This window comes from Bidens hawaiensis, unplaced genomic scaffold, assembly GCF_021521415.1.
Source record: "Bidens hawaiensis isolate Kalapana, Puna unplaced genomic scaffold, B.hawaiensis_p1.1 tig00041216_1, whole genome shotgun sequence".
Classification (NCBI taxonomy): domain Eukaryota; kingdom Viridiplantae; phylum Streptophyta; class Magnoliopsida; order Asterales; family Asteraceae; genus Bidens; species Bidens hawaiensis.
The window spans coordinates 130745-154428 of NW_027505707.1; the positions used below are offsets into that span (position 1 = coordinate 130745).

A 23684-nucleotide genomic window follows, 5' to 3' on the forward strand; every position below is an offset into this window, starting at 1 on the left:
TCTTTTTTATCTCGCAACCACGCAATGTACAAGTATTTGTGTTTTCGCGGTTTAATATTAATTTTTTTTTATTAATTTACTACTATCTAGTATAATTATACATCATGGACTCACCATTTCTTTATGCCATTTTCAATGCTTTAACGGACGATGAATGCGTGTAGTCATGCTTAGTGGCATTCAAACGAAGTCCTTATTTTTTTTGGTGCTTTTCTTTAACTTTTAAGTGTAAATACAAATGTAATGATTAACATACCAAGTTACATCATGAAAAGGTTTCCAACTTAAATTATTATTATTATTATTATTATTATTATTATTATTATTATTATTCACCAAAACACAAATTATCATATTTAGAAAGTATCAGAAGTAATATTATGCTTTTGTGTTATATATAAAGAGATCAGAGATGGCCCCTATGCAACCATATTATAAACAGAATCCATACACAAATTATTCCTGATTTAAGTTTGTTATGTCTGTTGTTTTTTAGATTGGAATTGAAGTTTCTGACACGACCCGAAACACGATAGAAACAAGATATGAAATGTTTTAGGCAGTCGTATGTAATCAGTATGATAAACCATGTCGTGCTCGGGTTAACATGGTCATGAACTTTTATAAACACAAACTCAAACTTTTAAATCCGAATAAATTATATGGCAACTCGGAAAAAATATACGAAATCCAGATACACGTGAAAATAAGTCGATGCTCGAGCCGATCAAACCAGCATTCAAGCATCATGAATTCAACTACAATTCACATATGAACATAAAAACATTACTAATATTTATTAATCAATCATCAACATAAATGGTTTCTTGCTGAAACACGCCCCCGAAAATCTTCCTCACTTCCGCTTTCGACTCTTTTGGTTTGGGCTGCTGCACGGGTGGTGCTGCCTTTTTAGCTGCCGCAGGTTTCTTGACCACAGCGGGCTTAGGTGGCAGGGTTCGGGCCTTGGCTTGACCCCTAACCGTTGCAATCTGGACCTTTGGTAGTGCGATCGAGTTGTTCTTAACCGCTGATGCAAACCCGGAGCTTAGTTTTCCCCATGACAAGGCTAACCCGGGTGCACCTTCTGGGCCCAGCACGTCTTCGGTTGTGGGCTCAGGCTCGGATTCAGGTTTCTCTGTGATTTTGCTGGTGGCAGTTTTAAATCGGGCCACAAGGTCTGTGAAGGACTTTTGGGCCTGTTCTTGGAAGTCCTCGGTTGGGTCCGGTTTTTCAACCTCTTTCTCGGTTGCTGCGCTTTCGGCTGCTTTAACGGCTTCTTCAGCTTCTGCCTTTGCAATTGCGTCTAAATAAGCTTCTCGTCTACCGTCCACCGGAATCGCGCTAAAATGGACAGGTCGGCTAACGGGTCAAAATATATAAATTTATACAGATTGGAATGGGCCAAATTGAGTTGACCCAAGACACTTCTGTCCAAAAGTTTGACTTGTTATAAACAAAAGTTTGACTTTCAACTCATTTGACCCATTCCATTTTCATTGATTATTTTTGTTTTGACTCATTCCATTTATGGTTGTTCAAAAAGCTCGCGTCTCGCTTGAAAAAAGCTTGTTTGTATAACGAGCTGAGCCGGTTCGATCCGTAAACGAGCCGAGCCCAAGCCAGGGTTGGCTCGGCTTGTGGCTCGCTCGACTGGCTTGTTCAAACCCCATTTTTTATGATCCAAGCTCGAGCTCGAATTTTCAGCTCGTTAAAATAAACGAGCCGAACCAAGCCATCTTGTTTTAGTTAGAGCTCAAGTCTAAGCCCAACCTGGCTCGCCTCAGCTCGGTTACAATGTTAGTTCCATTTCTATTGATTTTTTTTATTTGGCCCGTTTTAGATAAAGATCATTAGCAAACGGGTCGAAATCATCACTTCTAAAATAAATGAATTTTCACAAATTACCTGAAAAGTTCACTCACAGGCCTTGCAGTTGCATCTGGACTTGTAGAAAGTTCCACAACCTAATAAAGGAAAATCAATAACATTTGTTGCATAAATAATAATAATAATAATGCATAAAGAACTCAATTATTTTAAGCTTTGCTAACAGCTATAAGTTAATTACCTTATTTTCTGCTACTTCTGTGTTGGAGAAAACATCTGCCACCAAGGATGCAATCTGAGACTTTGTTACCTACAGTTTTCAATATCATAATCCGATCAGATATAAAAAAAACCAACCTCAAATTCATAAAAACTTCAAACATTTTAATGGTTTCCTAAAATGTTTCTGTATATCTAATCATCTAAAACTACTTTACTTAAAGAAACAATGGCATACATTACATTACGTTACGTTACGTTACGTTACGTTACGTTACATTACATTACTTTGTAGTCGTTTTCCACGGGGAGCCCTTCCTTAGTCACGACAAAGTTGTTAGAACTTGCAGAAGCCGAATCATCGGTCAATTGAGTCTTGATCAAAGTGTACTTCAAGTCGGTGGCTACTAATCCTTCAATGAACTCTTTCAACGTCAATGGCTGTGATTTTGAGAAGATGTTGTTGAAGAACAATTGGATCCCATCGAGTACGTTGTTGGTTGAGGTGAATGATGGTGAGGTGGTGGTGTCATAGATTATGGTTATGTGGCTCACACCGGCTAACTGAGCGCCTTGAATCACCTGCAGGGCTTCTAAGGTAGTGATCTCTGCGGTTGGCCCGTTTTCATATGGGCCGATTGTGACCACGGCTTTGGTGGCGTTCCCGATTGCTTTTGCGATAGCTTCGGGGTCCTGGAAACTGGATTCAACTGCGTTTAAGCGTTTGGATTCTTCGGTAGAGATTACCTGCGGTTTCCAGTTCAATAAGAATTAAAAAAACTTGAAAAACAAGTAATATTTTGATTCTATGATGATGTGCTGATCCAAGAGTTAGCAGACTCTTATATGGACCATCTTGATAGGGGAAAACAGGACAGTAAAAGCCCAAACTTAAAAAGGGCATAACTTGGGCTACAAGCGGGATTACAAGGCTCATTACCCGTCAGCGGGAAGGCCTCGACGAGCCGGACCTAGTGGCAAACCACTATAACCCAATTTTCATCATTTAGAAGACTTTTTCCCGAGTTTCGCAACACTCAAAACCTTTCCAATTTTTTTATTTATTTTGTTAACAAAAGGATATTGTGTTTTTTTAGTAGGACATGTTTTAATCATCAAAGAGTAGTGTTTACATCAAGTGGGTAATAAGCTGCGTTGCTAACCTTTTTTGGATAGCAACATTGAGTCACTTAAAAGAACATTCATAGATCATGCGGTCATAACATAACTATTCATGACCCATTGGACACGATTAACGGATTAAGTAGCTCATACTAAAGTTCCGTTTCGATCTTATATTCATAGAAACAACAATTCAAAACTTAAATTGAAAACATAACATAGAACCCTAACCTTGTAACTAACCGCCAACCGCGCCAAATCCTGCGCGGCACCAAGCTCCGGCACACCCGCCCTAACACTAAACCCTTCCCGGAGCAAAGTCTGCGCAATGCGAATTCCCGCCTGTCCAGTTGCTCCGGCAACAAACACCGTATTCGGATCCTTCCGTTTACCAAACAATATACCCGACGATCCCGAACCACCACTCACAACCGGTATCAACGACTGCACATCCGAAACCTTCTTAAAATCAAAGTTCAACCGAAACGGACTCGAATTCTCCGGTTCGACATCGCCTGCGGATTTCTTCGCGCAGACGATCAGTCTTCTCGGTTTATGGAGAGAAACGAGGCGTGAGGGATGGGAGGTGGTTAGGAGGAATGAATTGGCAGTTAGAGCTGGAGCCATGGTTGAAGATTATTATTATTATTATTATTATTATTATTATTATTATTATTTGTGAGTTTTGAGGTCCATTCAATTTGTGATAACTGCCATTGAAATGCAAGGTTTGGTGCTGTGTGTAAATGTGTGCGTGCAAATTGGGTGGGTGTTGATGATGTTTGAATATTATCTGGATGATGATGATGAAGTGTAAATCAGTCAATGGAATTTTGCCACGTGGATATTGTTATCTGCTTTTAAATTTTGGGTGACCAGACGTTACGAGATGTGAAGATTCTCCCGGGAAAAAACACTACTTTTTTTAAGTTAAGGATGAAAATTAATTAGATATGAAATATTTTGGGCAGTGTACCTTAGGTGCTAGCTCATTTGGTTATGGTAATTAAGATACTAACTAGACTTTCTTTGTGAGTTAAGACGGAGTTTTATCCTGGACTCTTGTGACGGCACAACTGGTGTCAAGTGGTATCAAGGGAGAAGGTTTCTCCGAGGACACGGGAAGGGCCTAGGAACCAGGAGTTATGCCATTCGGAAGAAACTCTAAGGGGGTTTCAAGCCGACCTGCGACCACCCAATCATGTCGTAGAGTGCTACGTTTTAAAAAAGAATTTGTTTAGTTACGTCAAGAGAATTCTTATAAATTTCTTTAAAATATAAATTTAATAACTTATATATATTTTAAATTATTGCGATAACAATAAATAAAACAAAAGAAGCAGATATAACATTCTCAATTATGCGATAAGTTATTTGACAATCTTATAAATTGGATTGCATTACGCCATTACCTGGGGAATTGAAATCAGAAACTTTGATTTCATATACCAAACCTCTTGTATTGCACTAGAGAGTCATTTTGTAGACTTTTGATTATGTATAAAATATATAAACAATTAATTTGATGCCCTCCGGGAAAGTGTGCGTTTGCCCACCCGGCACATGGATTGGCCTGGCTTGTATTGGGGTATAAGACTTAGAATGAGTTTATTTTAAAACATTTCATGAGTTTGTAATGAGTATAGTATTAGTCACAATTAATTGTTTGTCTAAACTTATTAATCAAGCATATTAAAATACTACATAATTAAAAAAAAACGTACGATGAATAATGTGTTGAAGTTATAAACTTGAGATTAGGAAGTGTAGTCAAGCATTAGATATTTCAAGTTGGATTTTGAGATGGGTTAAAAACCGAGTTTTGGGTGCGCTTCCAAATGGGTAAGTTCTAATCATAAAAGGTATGAGACTGGAATTTTCAAAACTTGGCTCATTACGTCCCTATTTAAGTTAAGGCTTTAAAGAGAATTAAATTCTCAAAATAAAATAATTATAATATTTTATTTTTAGTATTCTCTAAAAGCCTTTTACACGTCTCCTATATTATTATACCTAGTGTATCGCCTCATGACCATGGTCAAGTTGTGTCAAGACTCAAGACAATGTCTTGGTCATAATCTCTAGAGTAATTAGAGCAACGAATGCTAAATTATGCAATGCGAGCATGATTCCAAAACTCACCTTAGGTTGCAAAATTGTTACATTTAATGTTAAACAATGTAACGTGTGGTTTATTCTCGCAGCCTAGGCTATACTATACATAATAGGTATGCAAAAGAAAAAACTAAGAAAACTAAAAGTGTGGTCGCCAACTTTCCATGACGATGTTGTCACACCTTTTTCATCCTTAAAAAATTGTTACAAAATATCTTAATCTCCCGACACTCATATTGACGTATGCATTACCTAATCAAATTGCAAGTTACAAAATCAACTAATGTTATCCATTTGGTCATTGCAAAAAAAGCACCCAGAGCGGATTTGGCTGGTTGGTCTGAGAGTATGGGTTTGACAATTAATGATTTCAACAATTGATAAACAGTTTGTGACTTGTGCGGAATCAGAGATCATGACTATCGCACATGTTAAATTTAGACGGGGTTAGTGAAATGGATGATAGTGACAAATATTTGTAAAGCCTGGGTTTAGTTACAATAATAAACCTTCTGGATGGAATTGACAAATGTTACCAAGCCCCAGTAACGATTTTGCGGGTTTACTCAAAATAATATCTAAAACCGTACCATCATTAGCAAGAGAGAATCAAACCCAGCAAGGCAGATGGTTGTATCAATGTGATTGATGGAGAAAAAGAAACTTTAAGACAAATAATATTCAAGTCTAAACATTTATTGTATTGATTGTTAAGTTGTTATTAGTTGATTACAAATAACTCTTTTATAACCATATAATTACTTGTTAGAGAAGAATATGAGAAAAACTAACTCAAAAACCCCATAGATTTGTAAGTATGACAATTAGGTCCCCGCACTTACGCAAGGTTACACTAACAGAAATGACAATTGTGCTATTTGTTGAGAGAAGAAGAAACTACGTTAATCTATGTGATTCGTTGAAAGAAAAAACAACGTCAATCTGTGTGATTCTTTGTGATCGTATCTGTGTGAGTGATTAGAAAAATACGATATGTGTGACAAATGCTTTAATTTAACATTCCTAAAGTTGGAAATGTGCCGTATAATAGTGAATAGCCTATCTCTAACTTCGAATCAGTAACATATGATAGGACTAAGCCACGTTCGAATTAACCTTCGAACTTTTCAGAATTTTGCTTGATTACATGAGACTAATATCTTCACAATTAGAGTTTATGTCTTACTTTCTCTTTCTATTGCAAACTGGCTTCACTTGACAAACATATGGAAGAAAAAAAATTGTTCTGTTAACAGAACAAGTCCTAGTACCATATATTTGGATTTTGGACACGTTCCACAAGGGTTATGTATTTTCACTAGTTACTTTACTTTTGTCTTTTATTTACCTTTATAATCCAACATTTCACAACTTTTAAAATAAAACTCTACGATCACACTTTAAATTGGGAAACTCATATTTTATTAGAATCAGAATAATTTAAATACAATGCATTTATAATGTTAAGATATTACATGTATGATCTCTAGACTTTTATTTTCTTTTGTCTTTTCTTTTTTTGGAGATGTTGACTCTTGGATGATCCTTACCCGTCCATGTTTGATCCGTACAGCATGCTAGGTTTTCATATGGTTAAAATATCATAAAAAGACATAAATTTTTTAACATTGTTAAATAGTTGTTGAACATTCACCCTCTTGATTTAACCAATAGCATATTTATAACCTTGATGGCTCATTCAATTTCACGATATTTACCGTTTCCTATTTAGTTTTGTGATTCTTACATTTTTCATGCTTATAGGCTTTATGATCAATAAGCCAAGCGATTCTGACTTGATTCAATTGGTTATTAAAACCACGTCTTGAAGAAATCACATGAATCAAGCAAGGGAATATGATTTTTTTGTTGTTTAATGCTTCTCAAGTTCGAATTCTTGCCCATTAACCCTCAAGTCTCTTAATTACCACTTTACATCCCTTAACTTGACATTTAAATGCATGTGCAACCATGATTATTCATTATTGAGCTTGGTTACCTAGTTTTTCTTAAATAAATTATAGATTTTGTCATTGATGTATATACTTCATCCTTAATGTTTACTATCAGCACTAGACATCCTTAATGTAATCAATTTGTTACAAATTACGTTCTTTATACTAATTGCATTAAACTTTTAGTTAAATCCATATTAAATTACCGATATCCTTGTTAATTTAAAAGAAAGAAAAAAACCCTCCGCCCCAGTCGATATACACTTATGTACTTTAAAAACAAAAATCTGAAAATAAAAAGAATAGTAGAACCAGGATCACTTCAAAAGGTAAAAGCAAATATCTTATATGCAAAGACCCTCGACACTTTTAAATTCACCACCAAAAACGAACTAAAATTCATCACTCATCTTCTCCGTCACCATTTAATCATCTGAGCTACAAAGTACTGATTTGAACAACGAATATCAATATAATTTCTATATAATTATCGTTAAACATAAATAAAAATAGTTTTCGGTGTAAATTACACGGGTGTTTTATGTTTTTTAGCTATTGCTTCATGTAATCACCACCTACGAAAAACCAAAACCATGATCGCTTTATACAATTTTTCATGCAACAAATGGGTCAATTTTTTTTTCATAACACTAATAGGAATATAGGATCAAGTGTAAAAAAATGATTGAAGTTGTTCACAAAGTTGTAGTTATACGTTCTATAATCTACCAAAAAAGTGTGATTAGGTGGTTCTTTCGCTGAACACAAGAGAATCAAGAGGCATAACTCACCAAAAAAAATTGGGTTTGGTTAACCTCTACCTAGTCTTACTACCAGAGTTTGCACAATCATCATCACAACAAGTAGCACATGTTATAAGAGATGATTGTGTATGCACGCATCTTTTGAACTCCCCAAATCATTCCCGTGTTATGCAAAATGTGGACTTACTTTGACGAGTGGAATTTTGAATAACGCATAATATAATTAACATGTGATGTGCATAAAAGAAGAAGAAGATATAACTAGATTAGATATATTTCTCATTAGTTAAACAACTATTCTGCTGCTCCACCTCCACCTTCACAATCTTAGGCGTTTGATCTTGATTTCTGATCATGTCTTCCTTGATCAGTTGGCTAAGAATGCAGCTTCCATCGTTATAAGTGGTTTCCACAGTGCCGTCAGGGTAATGAAGAACCCTCGCCAAACGTTTCTCCATCTTTGTTGATCTTGATTTCACATCCGCCGCTTTCATGAATTGCCTCGACTTTCTGGGATCCCGTCGGTTTCATCACACATCTTTTGAGCTCCCCAAAGGATTCCCATGTTATGCAAAACACGGACTTACATAATGAACAAGTAATGTGCATAAAAGATGATGATAATAATAATAATAATAACAACAACAACAAGATAAAACTAAATTAGATATATTCCTCAATAGATAAACAACCCCCAAAAGCAGTGTTAGTGTTAGATTTACAAAAAGCTAGCTAAGCTAACCTTAACAATCTCAATCTCTTAACCTCCTCCAACTACATAACAACCTAAACTTACCTACTTCATAACAACCCAAACTTACCTATTGTGATTTTATAATTTCACTCACAACATGATAAGCAATAGCTCCGTACTTCTTAGCTAAATTGACGATGGCATTGGCAGCTTCACGCCCAAGATGCGAAAACTCGTCTCAAAGAAGACTGGCATCAGCTACGTCTTCTTCACATCATCCTCATTCGCTTGCTTCTTAACCTTCACCTCCTCAACCAAAATACGACGCTGCTCCGCCTCCACCCTAACCTTCACTTCCTCAACCTCCGCATCCACATTCACGATCTTAGGCGTTTGATCTTGATTTATGATCGTGTCTCCCTTGACTAGCCGGTTAAGGGCACGGCATCGGTTAAGGGCACGGCTTCCGTCGTAAAAAGTGGCTTCGACGGTGCCGTCGGCCCGTCAGGGCTTTGAATAACATTCACCAAAAAAGAGAATCAAGAGGCATAACTCATCAAAAAAGATTGGGTTTGGTTAACCTCTACCTGGTCTTACTACCGGAGTTTGCACAATCATCATCACAACAAGTGGCACATGTTATAAGAGATGATTGTGTATGCACACATCTTTTGAACTCCCAAAATCATTCCCGTGTTATGCAAAATGTGGACTTACTTTGACGAGTGGAATTTTGAATAGCGCATAATATAATTAACATGTGACGTGCATAAAAGAAGAAGAAGATAAAACTAGATTAGATATATTTCTCATTAGTTAAACAACCATTTCTTTGCATAGCCTCCACCTTCACAATCTTAGGCGTTTGATCTTGATTTCTGATCACGCCTTCCTTGATCAGTTGGCTAAGAATGCAGCTTCCATCGTTATAAGTGGTTTCCACGGTGCCATCAGGGCTACGAAGAACCCTCGCCAAACGTTTCTCCATATCTGTTGATCTTGATTTCACATCCGCCGCTTTCATTAATTGCCTCGACTTTCTGGTTGCCTTCTTCATCGTCTTTGAATTCGGAATAAAAAAAAACCCTAATCTCTACACACCACCCCTCTCACTCTCGTTGATAGCCCTTTTTATATTAGAGATAACTGACTTTTCAGTCCCTTTGTCAAGTTTGTTATTTCCGTCCAAAAGTGTTTTTTTGTTTTTTTTTGATACTTGGATGTTTAGTTATTATATATAATAATTAATAATATACCATATTATAGATAATAATGTGTGTAAAATTACGTTCATTTATGTTGAGAGCTCGAATCCTATGGTAAACAATAGTGTAATTCTAAGAATAAAATTAGAGGGTGCGTGAGTGGTGTGCAAAGAACAAAACTCTACACCTGAGAGAAGCCCGACCCGAGGACCGACGTGTGCGGATTATGAAGACCGAATATTAGACCAGTTGGGCAATATCAGGTTCGGTCCTACCTGTGGTCGTTTCATCGGTTCTCTGCAATGGAACTGAGATCGGAAAATTTCCCATATGTGGGTCTGAAACTCTAATTGCAGAAAAAAATCTAGTCTAAACCGCATGAAATGATACACTATTGTGGCAGAGACGTTGAGACAAAAAGAAGATAGTGAAAATTAGATAGGCTGGAGCTCCGGTGGGCAGAGTTAATGTGCTCTAGTAGACAATGTTTAAAATAAAAGAAATATGGTTGGTTTTCGAAACCTTCTCGTGACTAAATAAAGTGAAAGTGATAGTTGTATGCTACACTGAAAGACAACCCATATAATAAAAATGATAGTTGTACGCTACACTAAAAGACAACTCATGTAATCAAAGTGATAGATGTTTGTTACACTAAAAGACAACCCATGTAAATCAAAAGTGATATTTGTATGCTACACTAAAAGATAACTCATATAATAAAAGTGATAGTTGTACGCTACACTAAAAAGACAACTCATGTAATGAAAGTGATAGTTGTTTGTTACACTAAAAGACAACTCATATAATGAAAGTGGTAGATGTTTGTTACACTAAAAGACAACCCATGTAAATCAAATTCTTGTACGTTTTCTTTTTCTAAATTAATATTTTTATTTAATTTTAAATATAGAGTGCCAGGTTATATTTTTCACATATATAAATGTATTCCAAATCATGAAGTTCAAAACTCATAACAAAGAGCTTTATGTGTTTGTACGTTATTCTACAAAAGTTATATATGGGTTACAACCTTTCTGTGTGCGTGTGTGTATACTAGTTAAAAAGCTCGCGCGTGGCGGGCACGCAACGAGAATTCGGTCGGTTGGGGCTCGGTTCGTTATGGTACCGACATTTGTTATTGCAAATTATAGCCGGTATAGTGTATGATACATAAGATCAAAAATTTATATAACATTATCATAAAATTAAATTAGATACAATTACGTATGTATCTACTTTTTATTAAACACAATTATGTATATAAAACACTTTTAAACTGCATCATTCAAATAAAACACACACAAAATACATTTCAATAACAATATGAAGTTTATAAATAAAACAAGTGAACATGCTTGTGTGTTTACTGGTAGTCTATATATGAAATGTGTTCTTAGCTAGATTAGATGTACGCAACAATGAGCTTTATTCTAACTAGGTAAAATAGGAGGCGCGTTGCACCAGGCAGGTGGAGGAGTAATCAATAAAAAAAACAAATTTGTCAACATCCAGATATAACAAATTAACAAATTAAAAAAACTGCGTGTTGCAGTGGCGAACCAACATAAATTCATTCGGTAACCAAACAATAATTTCACTAACAAAACCCGCAGCGAACCAAAAAAAGATATCCGTGCGTTTCGGCTATTAGTCGACACAAATTCGATCGGTATTAATGATACAGAAACTAAACCGTATTGTATACGTCAAATATCACATCTTATTAGCATAAACTTAAAATTGTAAAAAAAACAAACAAATATAGGAGGGTGCACTAATAGATACAAGCAACAACCATATTACCATATAATTTGCCATTACAAAGAACTTATGCATTATAAATAACAAAAAAGGATTGGCAAAAAAAATTAGAGAAAATGAAGCTAAGAAGACTTGAACTTTGGTGCCAAAATTCTTTCAAACTTAACAAATACAATAAACACCACTATACCATCACATAACATTGATTTACCATTCAAACAAATTACCTAAAAGCTTAAAATAGCTAGTTACTTAAAATTTGTGGCAACAAAATTTGCTTTTTATCTATACTAGGTAATGTCCGCCGCGTTGCGGCGACGCAGCGACGCAAAATCGGTCAGTTTTGGTTAAGTTCGTTACGACACCGAGACTAAATCAATCAGACAAATCTTTAAACGTCCAAAACGGTAACGACAAATGTACAACTTATGATCAATATAACACGGATTATGGTTCTTTAAACGCCCAAAATAGTGTGAGCATACGTACAACTTATGATCAAAGCAACACATATATAGTCGGTATCTGATAGAGAAATAAATTAATGAATGCATAGCTTATGATACAAAAAATAATATAAGTAAAACGACGTTTATTCGGTTGACAAATTACAGGCATTGTGACGAACATTCGGTCGGTATCTATAGGTTCGTTACAACACTGGATTTAAAACCAAAAAAATAATTTCGAAAAATTGATATATTAAAAACAAAAAAATACCAAGAAAAAAAAACATAGGAATTGCTGCTGCGAGTCGTCGTTCGGTAGCGATTTGTCGCATTATCATACTAGAAGTAAACATAAAAAATAATTTCGTTATTAACTAGGCTTGTTACAGTACCAAAAATAAATAAACAACAAGGGTGTTGCGGCGACGAGGCGTTGCGTTTTTAGTTGGTGTTGTTTAAATTCGTTACGATAACGAAACTAAATCTAAAACTCAATATCCTCAAATTATTATACTAAAAAACTTTTGATAAAAAAAAATCAAAATTTCAAAAACGTGTCACATCCTATCAAAATTTAAACAATAAGTAGGCTAAAAAAATGGACAACCAAAGCAACCCATCAAAGTTAAAACAATAAATAGGAAAAAAAAAATGGGAAGCCAAAGTGGCAAAGCCTTGGCAGTTTAACCACAAAATAGTTAGCAAAAGTCAATCTAGCCAACATACCACACTAACAAACTTGATTTAGTGATGAAGCTAAAAGCATAAATCCTAAAACACTATAATTCTAAAAAGGAGTTGTGGCACCACCATTTAATATTAATCTATTTATATAATATATAGAATATACAATTCCCCCATAGTAGTTTTGGTGGTGCCTTACTTACAATACAGTGTAAATTTAGTTACAAAACATTACCCTCCGGTCCAAAGCCTTCACATTAGTACTTTTGAGTTCACAACTCGTGTAAACTACTATTTCCACCTATTGTGACATTATTATATTATTAATTTTTTAAAGTAAACAAAAATATCATTAATATTATAAATGAAAAGGCACATATGTGGAAGGGCTTGGTTGCTTCAAACAATTAAGGGCATGGTTCTCCAATGGTGAAGGGCTTGTAAGGGCTACTATGGTCTATGGGCATCCAGCTTATGTATTAGAGATAGTCTTATAAAATAAATTGATCATATTCAGAATGTGGACTTAATCAACATGTAAATATTGTAAGTAACATGCTGCTAGTGATGTAAGGCGCTGTAAAAAATTGCGTTTGTCAAAGAAATTTGAGTGATAAACAAATATATGCTGTACAATAAATCTAATGATGAATAAAAATATCAAGGCAAAGAAAATTTAGTTGTTATCAATTGCCATATGCATGAAGAGGGACCATCTAAATACATAAGAGAAATAAAGTATGTTTAAAACTATAATTATTTTTGTATATTAGACATGAACGTTGTATAGTGTACGAAAACATATACATATACATACAAAACTAATTATATGTTTGGTGTTTACTTGAAAGGGATTTATAGTTTTGTACCTCGGGTTTTAAGAACTTAGAGAAAAGTCAACCAACATCTTCACTTCAAGATTTTGTTTTCAATTTCTTCCAAGCTCAGCCCTTTTGTTTCGGGAACATAGAGCAGCACGAATACAAGTGACAGAAAAGCAATTGCCCCGAAAAGAAAAAGATTTTCCACGTCGAGTAGTTCATGCATAAAAAGGTAACTATATATCCGTTTTGACTTTTCATAATTTGACTTTCTGATTGTGATGACCTTTAATGGAGAGAAAACAAATGATTCTAATGCATTCGAATTTGGAAGTTTGTTAAAAACGCAAGACTGATTCCTTTTCCTCTTGTACGAAGCGGGAATATTTCGGATACCATAAGCTAACTACTTATCGGTCCAAAAGATATATGAAAATACCAAATTTCCATTAAACTACAAGGTAATACTCTGCTAGGATTATTGTCAATGGAAAAAACAAACAAATTTATATGAAAATGGGTAAATTTAGTTAGACGTATATACATAAAGGATGAAATAAAGAAAATTAAAATTTAGCTAAAATGAAAATAGGTCAAACATGTCACACGATTTTCCCTTCCCTATCTTCTCTATATGGGTGAGATATTACATAGCACGTCTTTATGCTTGGTTTATGCAAATGCAAAATTCTTAAAACCCATTTTTTGCTTTATTAAAACAAAATGGATCAGTATTATTATTCTTTATTGTATTAAAAAAGGAAATAGAAAAAATATGAACAAATCAGTTTAAAAAAAACAAAGTAGTATATGCATAACATTGATATTTGTATGCAAGAAGTAAAAAAATTAAATAAAGATAACATGTGACACGATTGTTCAAGCTTAAACACATTACACACAACCCAATCTTTGAATATTTGGTCTGTGACAATATGTCGAATCAGACACGTACAACAGCTAAATGAGCCAAATCTCGATTGTGGAGTGTGAAGTTAATAAAATTTTACCTCCATTTTACTAGGGGTGTAAATGAGCCAAGCCGAGCCGAAGCTTGACTAGGCTTGTTTTGACTTGCCATAGATCGAGCTCGGCTCATGAGTTGTTGTTTCAAGCTCGCTCTTGACTTGTTTATTATTTATGAATTAATTTATATACGTTTTTAAATATTTTTATATATTTTGAGAAAATCTTAAACAGACCTAATTTCATGAAGTAATCCTTCTGATTCCATGTGGCGCCCAAAACCCAAGCATTCTATCCCGCTTATGATCAGGGTCCATTGCTTTTGTCCCGCATCAAACTCGTTAGACAAGCGACAGCAGCTCGCACCAACGACGTTCATTATGCAAACACAACTAGACATGTACGTGTTTTTTATCCCACTGAGGCCGTGCCAATGTAGTCTGGTACTCGCCAACAAACTCAAGCGTTCAAGCACAAACAAGCAATCAATCCAGCCTTCGTATATCTGGTCAGGGCCGGCTCCGAGAAGACGAAAATTTTTTTGGGCCAAATGCGAAAACTTTTTTGGGCCTTAGGTGAAAGGAACATTTTATTGGGTCTAAACAATTTAATTTTTAATGGGCTTACTTGTTATGATTTAAGTTTTTTAAAAAGCTTTTGTATAAAAATAAATTTAAAAATGTCTTAAATAAGAATAGAACACACCTTTTGGTTAGATGTCATACCTCTTTGCTACTAGACCAAGCTAGTGGTTATGTAATTGTGTTGAAACATTGATTATACATATTATTTTTATAACAATATATATAATTTTTTTTTTTAAAAAATTTTTCGGGCCTAGCCGGGTGTCGGGCCTATGGCCGTCGACTACCCTGCCTCCCCTCATGGCCGGCTCTGTATCTGGTATGTGATACTAAGCTCGGCTCGAGCATGTGCAATACCTTTAACGAGTCAAATTTCAACACGAACTTGACTGTGGTGCAATATGAAATTAATATATATGCTCGTTAAGCTCGAGCCCAGACTTATTTATTAATAGTAAATTAAAAAAAAAAGTAAAAAGAACAAAGTAGTAGATAGGATAGGATGGTAATTGTAATTTTGGTAACAGTGTAGGAGGGAGGACACGTAGACAATAATAATAATAATAATCTCACACACACACATATAAAGAAGAGATGGATGCAAACCTATTTATATTCCTCTCTTTATTCCTGTTTCTGTTCCGCACATCAAAATCAATCTCCAAGCCCTAAAACCCAATTCATTCCTTCAATTCAATTCATCTTCTTCTTCTTCTCACTGTGCAATTAATTTAATTAAATGGCAGGCAGTTCTAGCACGACGAGCAGTGTGTACATCCAGGTCATCGAAGACGTCATCAACAAAGTCCGTGATGAATTCATCCTCAATGGCGGCCCTGGTGAAGGCGTTCTCAACGAACTTCAAGGAGTCAGTCAATTCTTTCTATTATTATTATTATTATTATTAATTCATTACGTGCTTTTAATTTACAACTCTCGGTGATTTGTGTTTTAGTAATAGAACTGTAGATCTAGGGTTTCTAGGGTTCCAAGTTTGTTTTAGGTGACTTTTGTGTCAATCTGTCGTTGTTGAGTTTCAATGGCGGACTTGGTGAAGGCGAGCTCGAAATTTAACGAGCTGGTTGAGCTCGGCTCTTTTACTTTATTGAGCTGAAAATGGAGCTCGAGCTCTGGCTAGTTTAAAGCATGAGCCGAGCTCTTTAATTTTTTTTACTTTTATGAATAATGATGTATAAAAGACAGAAATATAATTTTAACAAACTTTTTATATAAAATTTATAAACTAGAGACTTTATAACATTATATGCTTTCTTTTTTGTATAATATATGTATTATTTTTATTCTTTCTTGTTTAGGTATGCTATTAATATTATTTTTTTAGTATATATATAAGTTAGGGTTTAGTTTTAAGTGCTAACAACCGAGCTGGCCCTTGCTTGAGCTCAGCTTGTTTAGAAACTCTCTGCTTAGCTCGTTTAGAAATCGAGCTGAGCTGGCTTGTTTAAATTCGAACTTTTTGAACAGCTCTATTCTCAACGAACTATGGAGTGAGTTCATATTTTTATGTTTTTTTGTTCTTGTTTGTTTTCCAACTTTCGAATTTCGATCGGTGATTTGTCTTTAGTGTAGAACTGTAGATCTAGCGTTACAATTTTGTTTTAGGTGAGTTCTGTGTGAATCTGTGGTCGTGGAATTGGTGACGTGTGTGCTGTTTTGGTTGTTTGTGTAGTTATGGGAGCTGAAGATGATGCAAGCTGGTGCGGTAGTTGGTCCGATTGATAGATCTTCTGTGGTGAAGTCGATGGCTCCTGGAGCAGCGTCGAACACGGTTCATGATCTGAATGTGCCGTATGAAGGTCCGGAAGAGTATGAAACTCCGACTGCTGATATGCTTTTCCCTCCGGTGAGTAATCGATTGCTGTTTTGTGATTATGTGAAAAACTAATATAGACCATGTAGGCTTTAACCTAAACGAAGGTAAAAATAGGCAAACCACGAGATTAGGTAAACATGTCTGAAGTTAAAAAAACATCTTGGTTGGTCCAATGGCTGAATGCCACGTGGCGCCACAATTCAATCGTGAATTAGAACTATTCGTGTTCTTTTGAAATGTAATAGTTATTTAATTGTTTAGGTTTTACTACTTTGTAAGTGAGCATCCATGATTTTGTGACATAGTTTTCAGAAAAAATCATTATCTAGAAGTTAAGTCTGTTGTTTACAGGTCTGCCTTGTGTGGAGGATGAGTATATAACAGATAAACTGATTATTAGTTGGTCATATTATTGTTGGCTTGTTTTTTATATGTGGAATGTTATCTGCAGACACCAATGGTACAAACACCTTTGCCTGGTCAAACACCATTACCAGGAACAGCTCTAACACCATTACCAGGGACCATGGAGAGTTCATACAATATACCTACTGGAGGTACTCCGATCACCCCGAGTGATTATTCTTCTATAAACGAGAATGGAGCTGCAGACAAAGCTGGAAGGCCTAGTGCATACATGGCAAGTGCAGTTTTCTTATTCTTTTCATTAGCTATGCAAAATGTATTCTTGGCCAAAATTTGTTATTTGAACTAAAAGTTGTTGTGATTGTCAACATTTAATTTTTTATACAGCAAGCACCATCTCCTTGGATGAACCAAAGGCCTCCTCTAGACGTGAATATTGGTAAGATTTATCTGAATGGTGGTATTGAACATGTATATGAGTTTAAATATATGCATGCATCATTTACATTTATGTTATTGTATGTATTGTGTCAGCTTATGTGGAAAGTCGTGAAGATGTGGACAGAGGAGCAGCCAATCAGCCAACAACTCAGGTTACCAATAGCAATGCTACTATCATTATTATGCAATAGTTATTTCTATTTTTATACTTGTATGTGGTAAAGACAAATTGTGCTGACATACTTTTCTCCTTTCTCAATTATGACATGATTGAAATGTGATTGTAATTTATAACTTCAACTACATGTTCACTTTTAATAGACATAAGAGTAAAAACGACGTCATCTACTTAAAAGTGTGCGTCTCACAGAAGGCAAAAGATCAAACCTGTAAATGCATATATCATCATTAAAGGTGTCATTAATGGCATGTTTCTTCACTTCAATCATATAAAAGTTTTTCGTTTCTCTTTCTGCCAGCAAGGATCAAGCTTTACAAGCAGCTAGTAATTAGCAAGCAAATTTGGCTTGTGGGAATAAACCCGATTTTTTTAGGTCTACATGATTTATACATACTATATTATATCTTGTCTCGTTTTAGACAGATTGCTTTCTCATATACTAGCTTATTTAAGAATGCGAACGACAAATATTCAATGATTGGGTAGATTAGAAATGCGGATCTGCAACTAGACAGTATTTATTTTCTTTCTCTAGTGTGTGATTGTCCTTAGTTTCGTATCAAAGCTTTACTTTCCTATTATGCTTAAATTAGTAAAACTAAATTATTTTCTTAGCTGCGTGCTAGTCTTCCTATCTTATTAACATACTATTTCTTTGGTACACAAACGCTTTCATTAAAATGTATAAAGTTCAAAGACTAGAATAAAGGTTGTATTACTTTAATATGGGTGATATAATAGGCTGTTTGAAAAGACAGTTGATTCAGTATCCAGAAACTCTTTGATAAGCTCTATGTTATTAACGTATCTTGTAAATTTTACTTGTTTTTAGCTTGATACTCTATGCTCGGGAATAGATTGTATTTGATTGGCTCAAGTTAGTTTGCAAGCATATGGAATTCAAAGTACAAAAGTTTGTTACATTTCTTCAATTTAGCTTAATTGTTGGCCACAGAAAAAGTTGTTACTTGTGTTATGTATTGTTAGCTAATTTGTTAGTTTTGTACATAGTATATTATTAGCCTATATGTCATGCCCAATTTTTTTTTATGGTCTACATTAATGCTTCATACCATACATTTAAAAGTTTAATGTAACTTGTTAATTATAAGCCTGAGAGCTACTATGTGCTATTTAAAATGTTGATAATATTAGTATGAGTCAGTCTTTATATTGATTTGGCTGTAGTGGTTCTTAACAGCAAACCAAACACCACCTTAAAATCCACATCTCAATTATAGGAACTAAACTAAAGTGATCATATATATATATAACGTTTTATAGAAGTCTTTGTTATTGATTATAATGTTTAAATATAGGATTTCTTGCATTTATCTGCTGGAAAACGCAAGAGGGATGAGATGCCTCCTCCATATCGTCCGGTTGGATATATACCTCAGCAAGACGGAGCTGCAGATGCGATAACTGATAAACTTGAGGTAAACACTTCTTTTTGGCTACTGGAAATATTTTTTAAACTTTTAATTAATTGAAAACATGTTTTGAAGAGGTGATGGACATTAAAATGAATTAACGACATTAAGAAGAAGCAAAGATGGAGTAAAAACAGCTTTAAGGGACATGAATGCTGTTATCCCATTCATTCTGTTTCATCCTCAATAGATTGTTTTTTTTTTCTTGTTATCGTATGATGAAACGTTTGACCCATGTTTTGTCTTTTCAGGTTGGTCAAGGAAGCAAACAGCAACTTGGTCAAGGACTTAAGTTGACTTCTAGGATTCCTCAACTAGATGGGCCTATTCCCGATCCCTATGATGATGCACTTTCTACACCAAATGTAAGCACCACCACGTAAGCATATGTGAGTTTTAGTGTTTATAACTGAACTGATTAACTGTCTTGTTGTGATTGAAGATTTACAACTATCAAGGAGTTGTCAGTGAAGACTACAATGTAGCAAACACACCTGCTCCACAAGGTTAGTATATTTTTGTTTTTGTTTTTACTTTTAAACGGATATTTTTGTGTTTTTTTTTGTTATTAGTGGGTCTGAATTTGTTGTCTCGTGTTGTATGAATTATTTTCAGAGCTACAAGCACCGACTCCTGCTTTGATCAATCAGAATGATGCTTTAGATGATGATGAAGATGAGCCTTTGAATGAAAATGATGATGACGATGATCTTGATGATGTGGACCAAGCCGAGGAACTCAATACTCAGCATCTGGTTCTTGCTCAGTTTGACAAGGTATATCATTTGTGGCCAAACACACACACGCATATATACATACACGCGCGCGCGCGCGTGTGTATTATATGTTTCATAATTATGTTCGAAATTTTAATTATCTTAATTGAGCAGGTGACTCGAGCCAAGAGCAGGTGGAGGTGCACTCTCAAGGACGGCATCATGCATATAAACAACAAAGATGTTTTGTTCAACAAGGTTTGTCTTACTTGATTTGACCCGTATACTTTTGAGTTGGTTGATTCGATTTATGTATGATCTCAAACGGCCCAATTAAAAGAAAGATCTAAAATGCATACAATCCTCCTAGATTGCTTATATTCAAATATTTGAATTTTATTGTAACCGCATTGTATCTCTCAGGCAACGGGGGAGTTTGACTTCTGATTGTGACGAATAAAAGTTCAATGGTGCTACTGAGGGCGGGCCGAGCTCAAAAAACAAGTAGAGAAGTGAATGTCTGTTTTAAGTGAAAACGAACTCGGTTGAGGTGAATGGGTTGGTTACCTGATGATGTATATATAGTTGAGAGAGCTTTTGGTTTGGTCCTAGTACTCTTTTATGGGTTTTAAGTTTCATGAAAAAAACCACTCGTCTTTCATGGGGCAACTTATTACGGTTATACCCTTTGGATTTTGTTAACTTTTTATATTAAACTGCATTATTTTTTCACTATGTTATATGCTGTAATTGTGATTATGGTTAATACTAGATTCTTTGACAAACTTTATTGCCATGTCATAGACTTGTCGGAGAAGTGGCTAAAAAGTGGGAAAATAATTAAAATGCTCATTTGACTAATCAAAGCCAGCATTTAAATACAAACATAATACAAATATATATTTTCTAGTTTCTGGCCTAAATTCTTTTTCGAGTGACATGCACCTATACGTGCAAACATAAAGCAATTTTATCCAATCCAATTAAAACACATTAACACATATTCAAATATGTTTGTAAAGTTAGTAAATAACTAAATACAATACTATGTGTAATGGATGTAGCCCTTATGGGGGTGTTATGCGTCATGTGACGCTACATCACCATATGAGCGTTTTACAACAAACTGGTGTAGCGGATGAAGCCCTTTCAAATCGTTACCTTATTATTATTATTATTATTATTATTATTAAAAAAAGAAACAAATAAAGAAACCAAATAATAAAATGTTGGTTTGAAAGGTCAAAACATTAATTTTCTTTCCTTGTACCCTTGCAGCTGCTAATGACAAGTATAGCCATTCTGAAGGTTGATGATCTCGGGATGAAACCTTTCTTATTGGAGGGAAGTGGAATTGTATGCTTATGTCTCTTTAAGGAGTGATTTTCGTTTGTGGTTTATAGTTTCAAGTTACAACTAGCAAGTGTATTCAAAGATTTGAAACTTTATTATAGTGTTGTACTTTTAATAATTAAACTAGCACATTAATTGTTAATGATACGAAGAAAGTGGGAAATGGTAAAGTAAGCCGACCTGATCAGGCATTTGTTTTATCTATATCATGGTATTTTAAAAATATGTATTTTGGTGGAAAGAAATCTACTTTGGTTTGTGTTTGATGATTTGGTATGTGCGGGTTGTTGGGTGGCGAGAACAAAAGTTTGGTGTGCTGCCTTTTGTTAATAGAAAAGGGTTCGATCTTTGGCGGCAAAGGGGCATTATTTTCTTGTGGTTCAAGAGGCGAAGGGGTCAACCATCCGTTCAATCACAACCCAAAACTTAATTTGTATTGATCGACAACCACCATTTAATGCAAAACCAAACAACCCAAAATCCAAATGGTGCAGCATACATACACTAAAATAAATGACCAGTTTAAAGCCAATAATACCTTTTTTATTCCAAGTTAAAAAAAGAAAGAAGAGACACTTAAAGATAATAATAATAACAAGATTAAACTATCCTCATTATAATATATCCTTATTAGATAATCAAAAGTAGGCCCCAAAGTGTTAATATTGAATTTACAAAAACCCCTAACAATCTCAAATCTTAAACATCCTCCAACAAACAACCAACAACCAAAACTAACATAACCTATTGTGATTGTGATTTTAGATAGTTCCACACACCCTGATAAACGACACCTCCATACTTTTTAGCAGCATTGATGGTGGCATCGGCAACTTCCCACCCGAGGTGTGAAAACCCTGCCTCGAGGAAGACCGGCATCAACGTCTTCTTCACACCATCATTCTTTACACCACCATTCTTCACAGCATTCACACTCTTGACAATCTTCACCTCCTCGACCACGATATCCGCCTCTATCCGATCCACATTCGCGATCTTAGGCGTTTGATCTTGAAATCTGATACAGCGCGTCTTCTGCCGTAATAAGTGTTTTCCACACACAGAATGCAAGTAAGAGAGGAGAGATTTTATACCTAATTTATTTCAGAGACCACCGATTCTAACAAAGAAGAGATAAATTTGTAAGAGGTTAGCCAGATCGAGCTTACCTTAGAAAATGAGTTTGGCTTTCTAAGGCTGTCCGGTAATCACACACCGGTCCGATCCGACGTGCGTGCTAGATCACGCGTATGCTACATCTCTCTCACTTTCTTACTTTATTCTTCTTTTTTATTTTATTTTTCCAGTTGGGAGGAAGAAGCCGATGGGTTTGATGGCAGGATTGTTGAAGATAATGAAAGTGATTTTAGGTTTCAAGGTTGAAGATGTATGTGTTAAGGTGAAAGATAAATGAGTTTTATATAGAGGTTTTTTATTTTTATTTTTACTTTTTGATGGTGAAGATGTATGTGTTAGGTGAAAGATAAATCATAAATGATTTGTGTTTATGTCTTTATGAGCCTTCTTTTGTTTGTTTCACTACTTCCAAGTTTCAATTTCCACTGTGTCAGTTTTGAAGTTGATTTGCAGCGTAGTGTTACATACATTTATTTTGGGGAAAATTTCTTAAAAGATAAAAGAGAGAGAAAAAAAAGATTATTTAAGTTAAGATTCCCAAAACAATCTAAAAAATATGTATCGAGACAACAACTTGAAAAAATAAACGATGAGATTTTTTAACCAATCAAAAGCTGACACGTGTAAATGTTCTGTCACATCAGACGAGATTTTTAAAAATCTCGTCTGTTCCAACCATATTTATAACTTAATTAACTTTTTAAAAAACCGTCTCTCCAGACGGTTTTTTTATGTTTCTCGTCTGGTCCGTTCATATTAATTTTTTCTTGAGATTTGAGCTTTTTTAATTTCGTCTTGGTAGACGCTTTTTGATTGAATTTCGTCTTCCAAGTTCATATTCCAAAGTTTCTTATTTGGTGGTTATAAACGTATAAATATCGTCTGGACCGATAGGATTTTTCGTATTCCGTCTTGACCGACCGTGTCTTTTATTATTCCGTCTAATCCGACGGTATTTTTAATTATGTTTTAGGTAGACCCCACTTCCCTAAATTAAACTATCAACTTCTTCAAGTATTGATTCATCTTCATCTTCATGTTCTTTCTTTTT

General features: G+C 35.0%; 2 protein-coding genes across 2 annotated transcripts; one reads left to right on the top strand and one right to left on the bottom strand.

Annotated features, from left to right (window-relative positions):
- Positions 1-641: 641 nt before the first annotated feature.
- LOC143614863 (protein PLASTID TRANSCRIPTIONALLY ACTIVE 16, chloroplastic-like) lies at positions 642-4068 on the bottom strand. Its single transcript, XM_077088178.1, has 5 exons — positions 3403-4068; positions 2338-2796; positions 2072-2140; positions 1909-1967; positions 642-1344 (listed from the first exon to the last, which is right to left on the bottom strand). The coding sequence occupies exons 1-5, from the start codon at positions 3796-3798 to the stop codon at positions 804-806; spliced, it is 1524 nt and encodes a 507-aa protein (XP_076944293.1). The 5' UTR covers positions 3799-4068; the 3' UTR covers positions 642-803.
- An 11704-nt stretch (positions 4069-15772) lies between these two features.
- Positions 15773-20883, top strand: LOC143614862 (transcription initiation factor IIA large subunit-like). Its single transcript, XM_077088177.1, has 11 exons — positions 15773-16040; positions 16863-17036; positions 17458-17650; positions 17764-17811; positions 17907-17965; positions 19314-19433; positions 19679-19792; positions 19870-19933; positions 20043-20203; positions 20318-20401; positions 20567-20883. Exons 1-11 carry the CDS (start codon positions 15912-15914, stop codon positions 20588-20590), a joined length of 1170 nt encoding a protein of 389 aa, XP_076944292.1. The 5' UTR covers positions 15773-15911; the 3' UTR covers positions 20591-20883.
- Positions 20884-23684: the final 2801 nt, after the last annotated feature.

What these genes read in the sequence shown, in the direction of transcription:
- LOC143614863 (XM_077088178.1), bottom strand. Translation starts at nt 3,798, where the DNA reads ATGGCTCCAGCTCTAACTGCCAATTCATTCCTCCTAACCACCTCCCAT. An exon ending in GGTTGGCGGTTAGTTACAAG is followed by an intron (nt 2,797 to 3,402) that starts GTTAGGGTTCTA and finishes TGGAAACCGCAG; the next exon opens with GTAATCTCTACCGAAGAATC. An exon ending in CAGAAGTAGCAGAAAATAAG is followed by an intron (nt 1,968 to 2,071) that starts GTAATTAACTTA and finishes TTCCTTTATTAG; the next exon opens with GTTGTGGAACTTTCTACAAG.
- LOC143614862 (XM_077088177.1), top strand. Translation starts at nt 15,912, where the DNA reads ATGGCAGGCAGTTCTAGCACGACGAGCAGTGTGTACATCCAGGTCATC. An exon ending in TTCTCAACGAACTTCAAGGA is followed by an intron (nt 16,041 to 16,862) that starts GTCAGTCAATTC and finishes TTGTTTGTGTAG; the next exon opens with TTATGGGAGCTGAAGATGAT. An exon ending in TCCTCTAGACGTGAATATTG is followed by an intron (nt 17,812 to 17,906) that starts GTAAGATTTATC and finishes GTATTGTGTCAG; the next exon opens with CTTATGTGGAAAGTCGTGAA.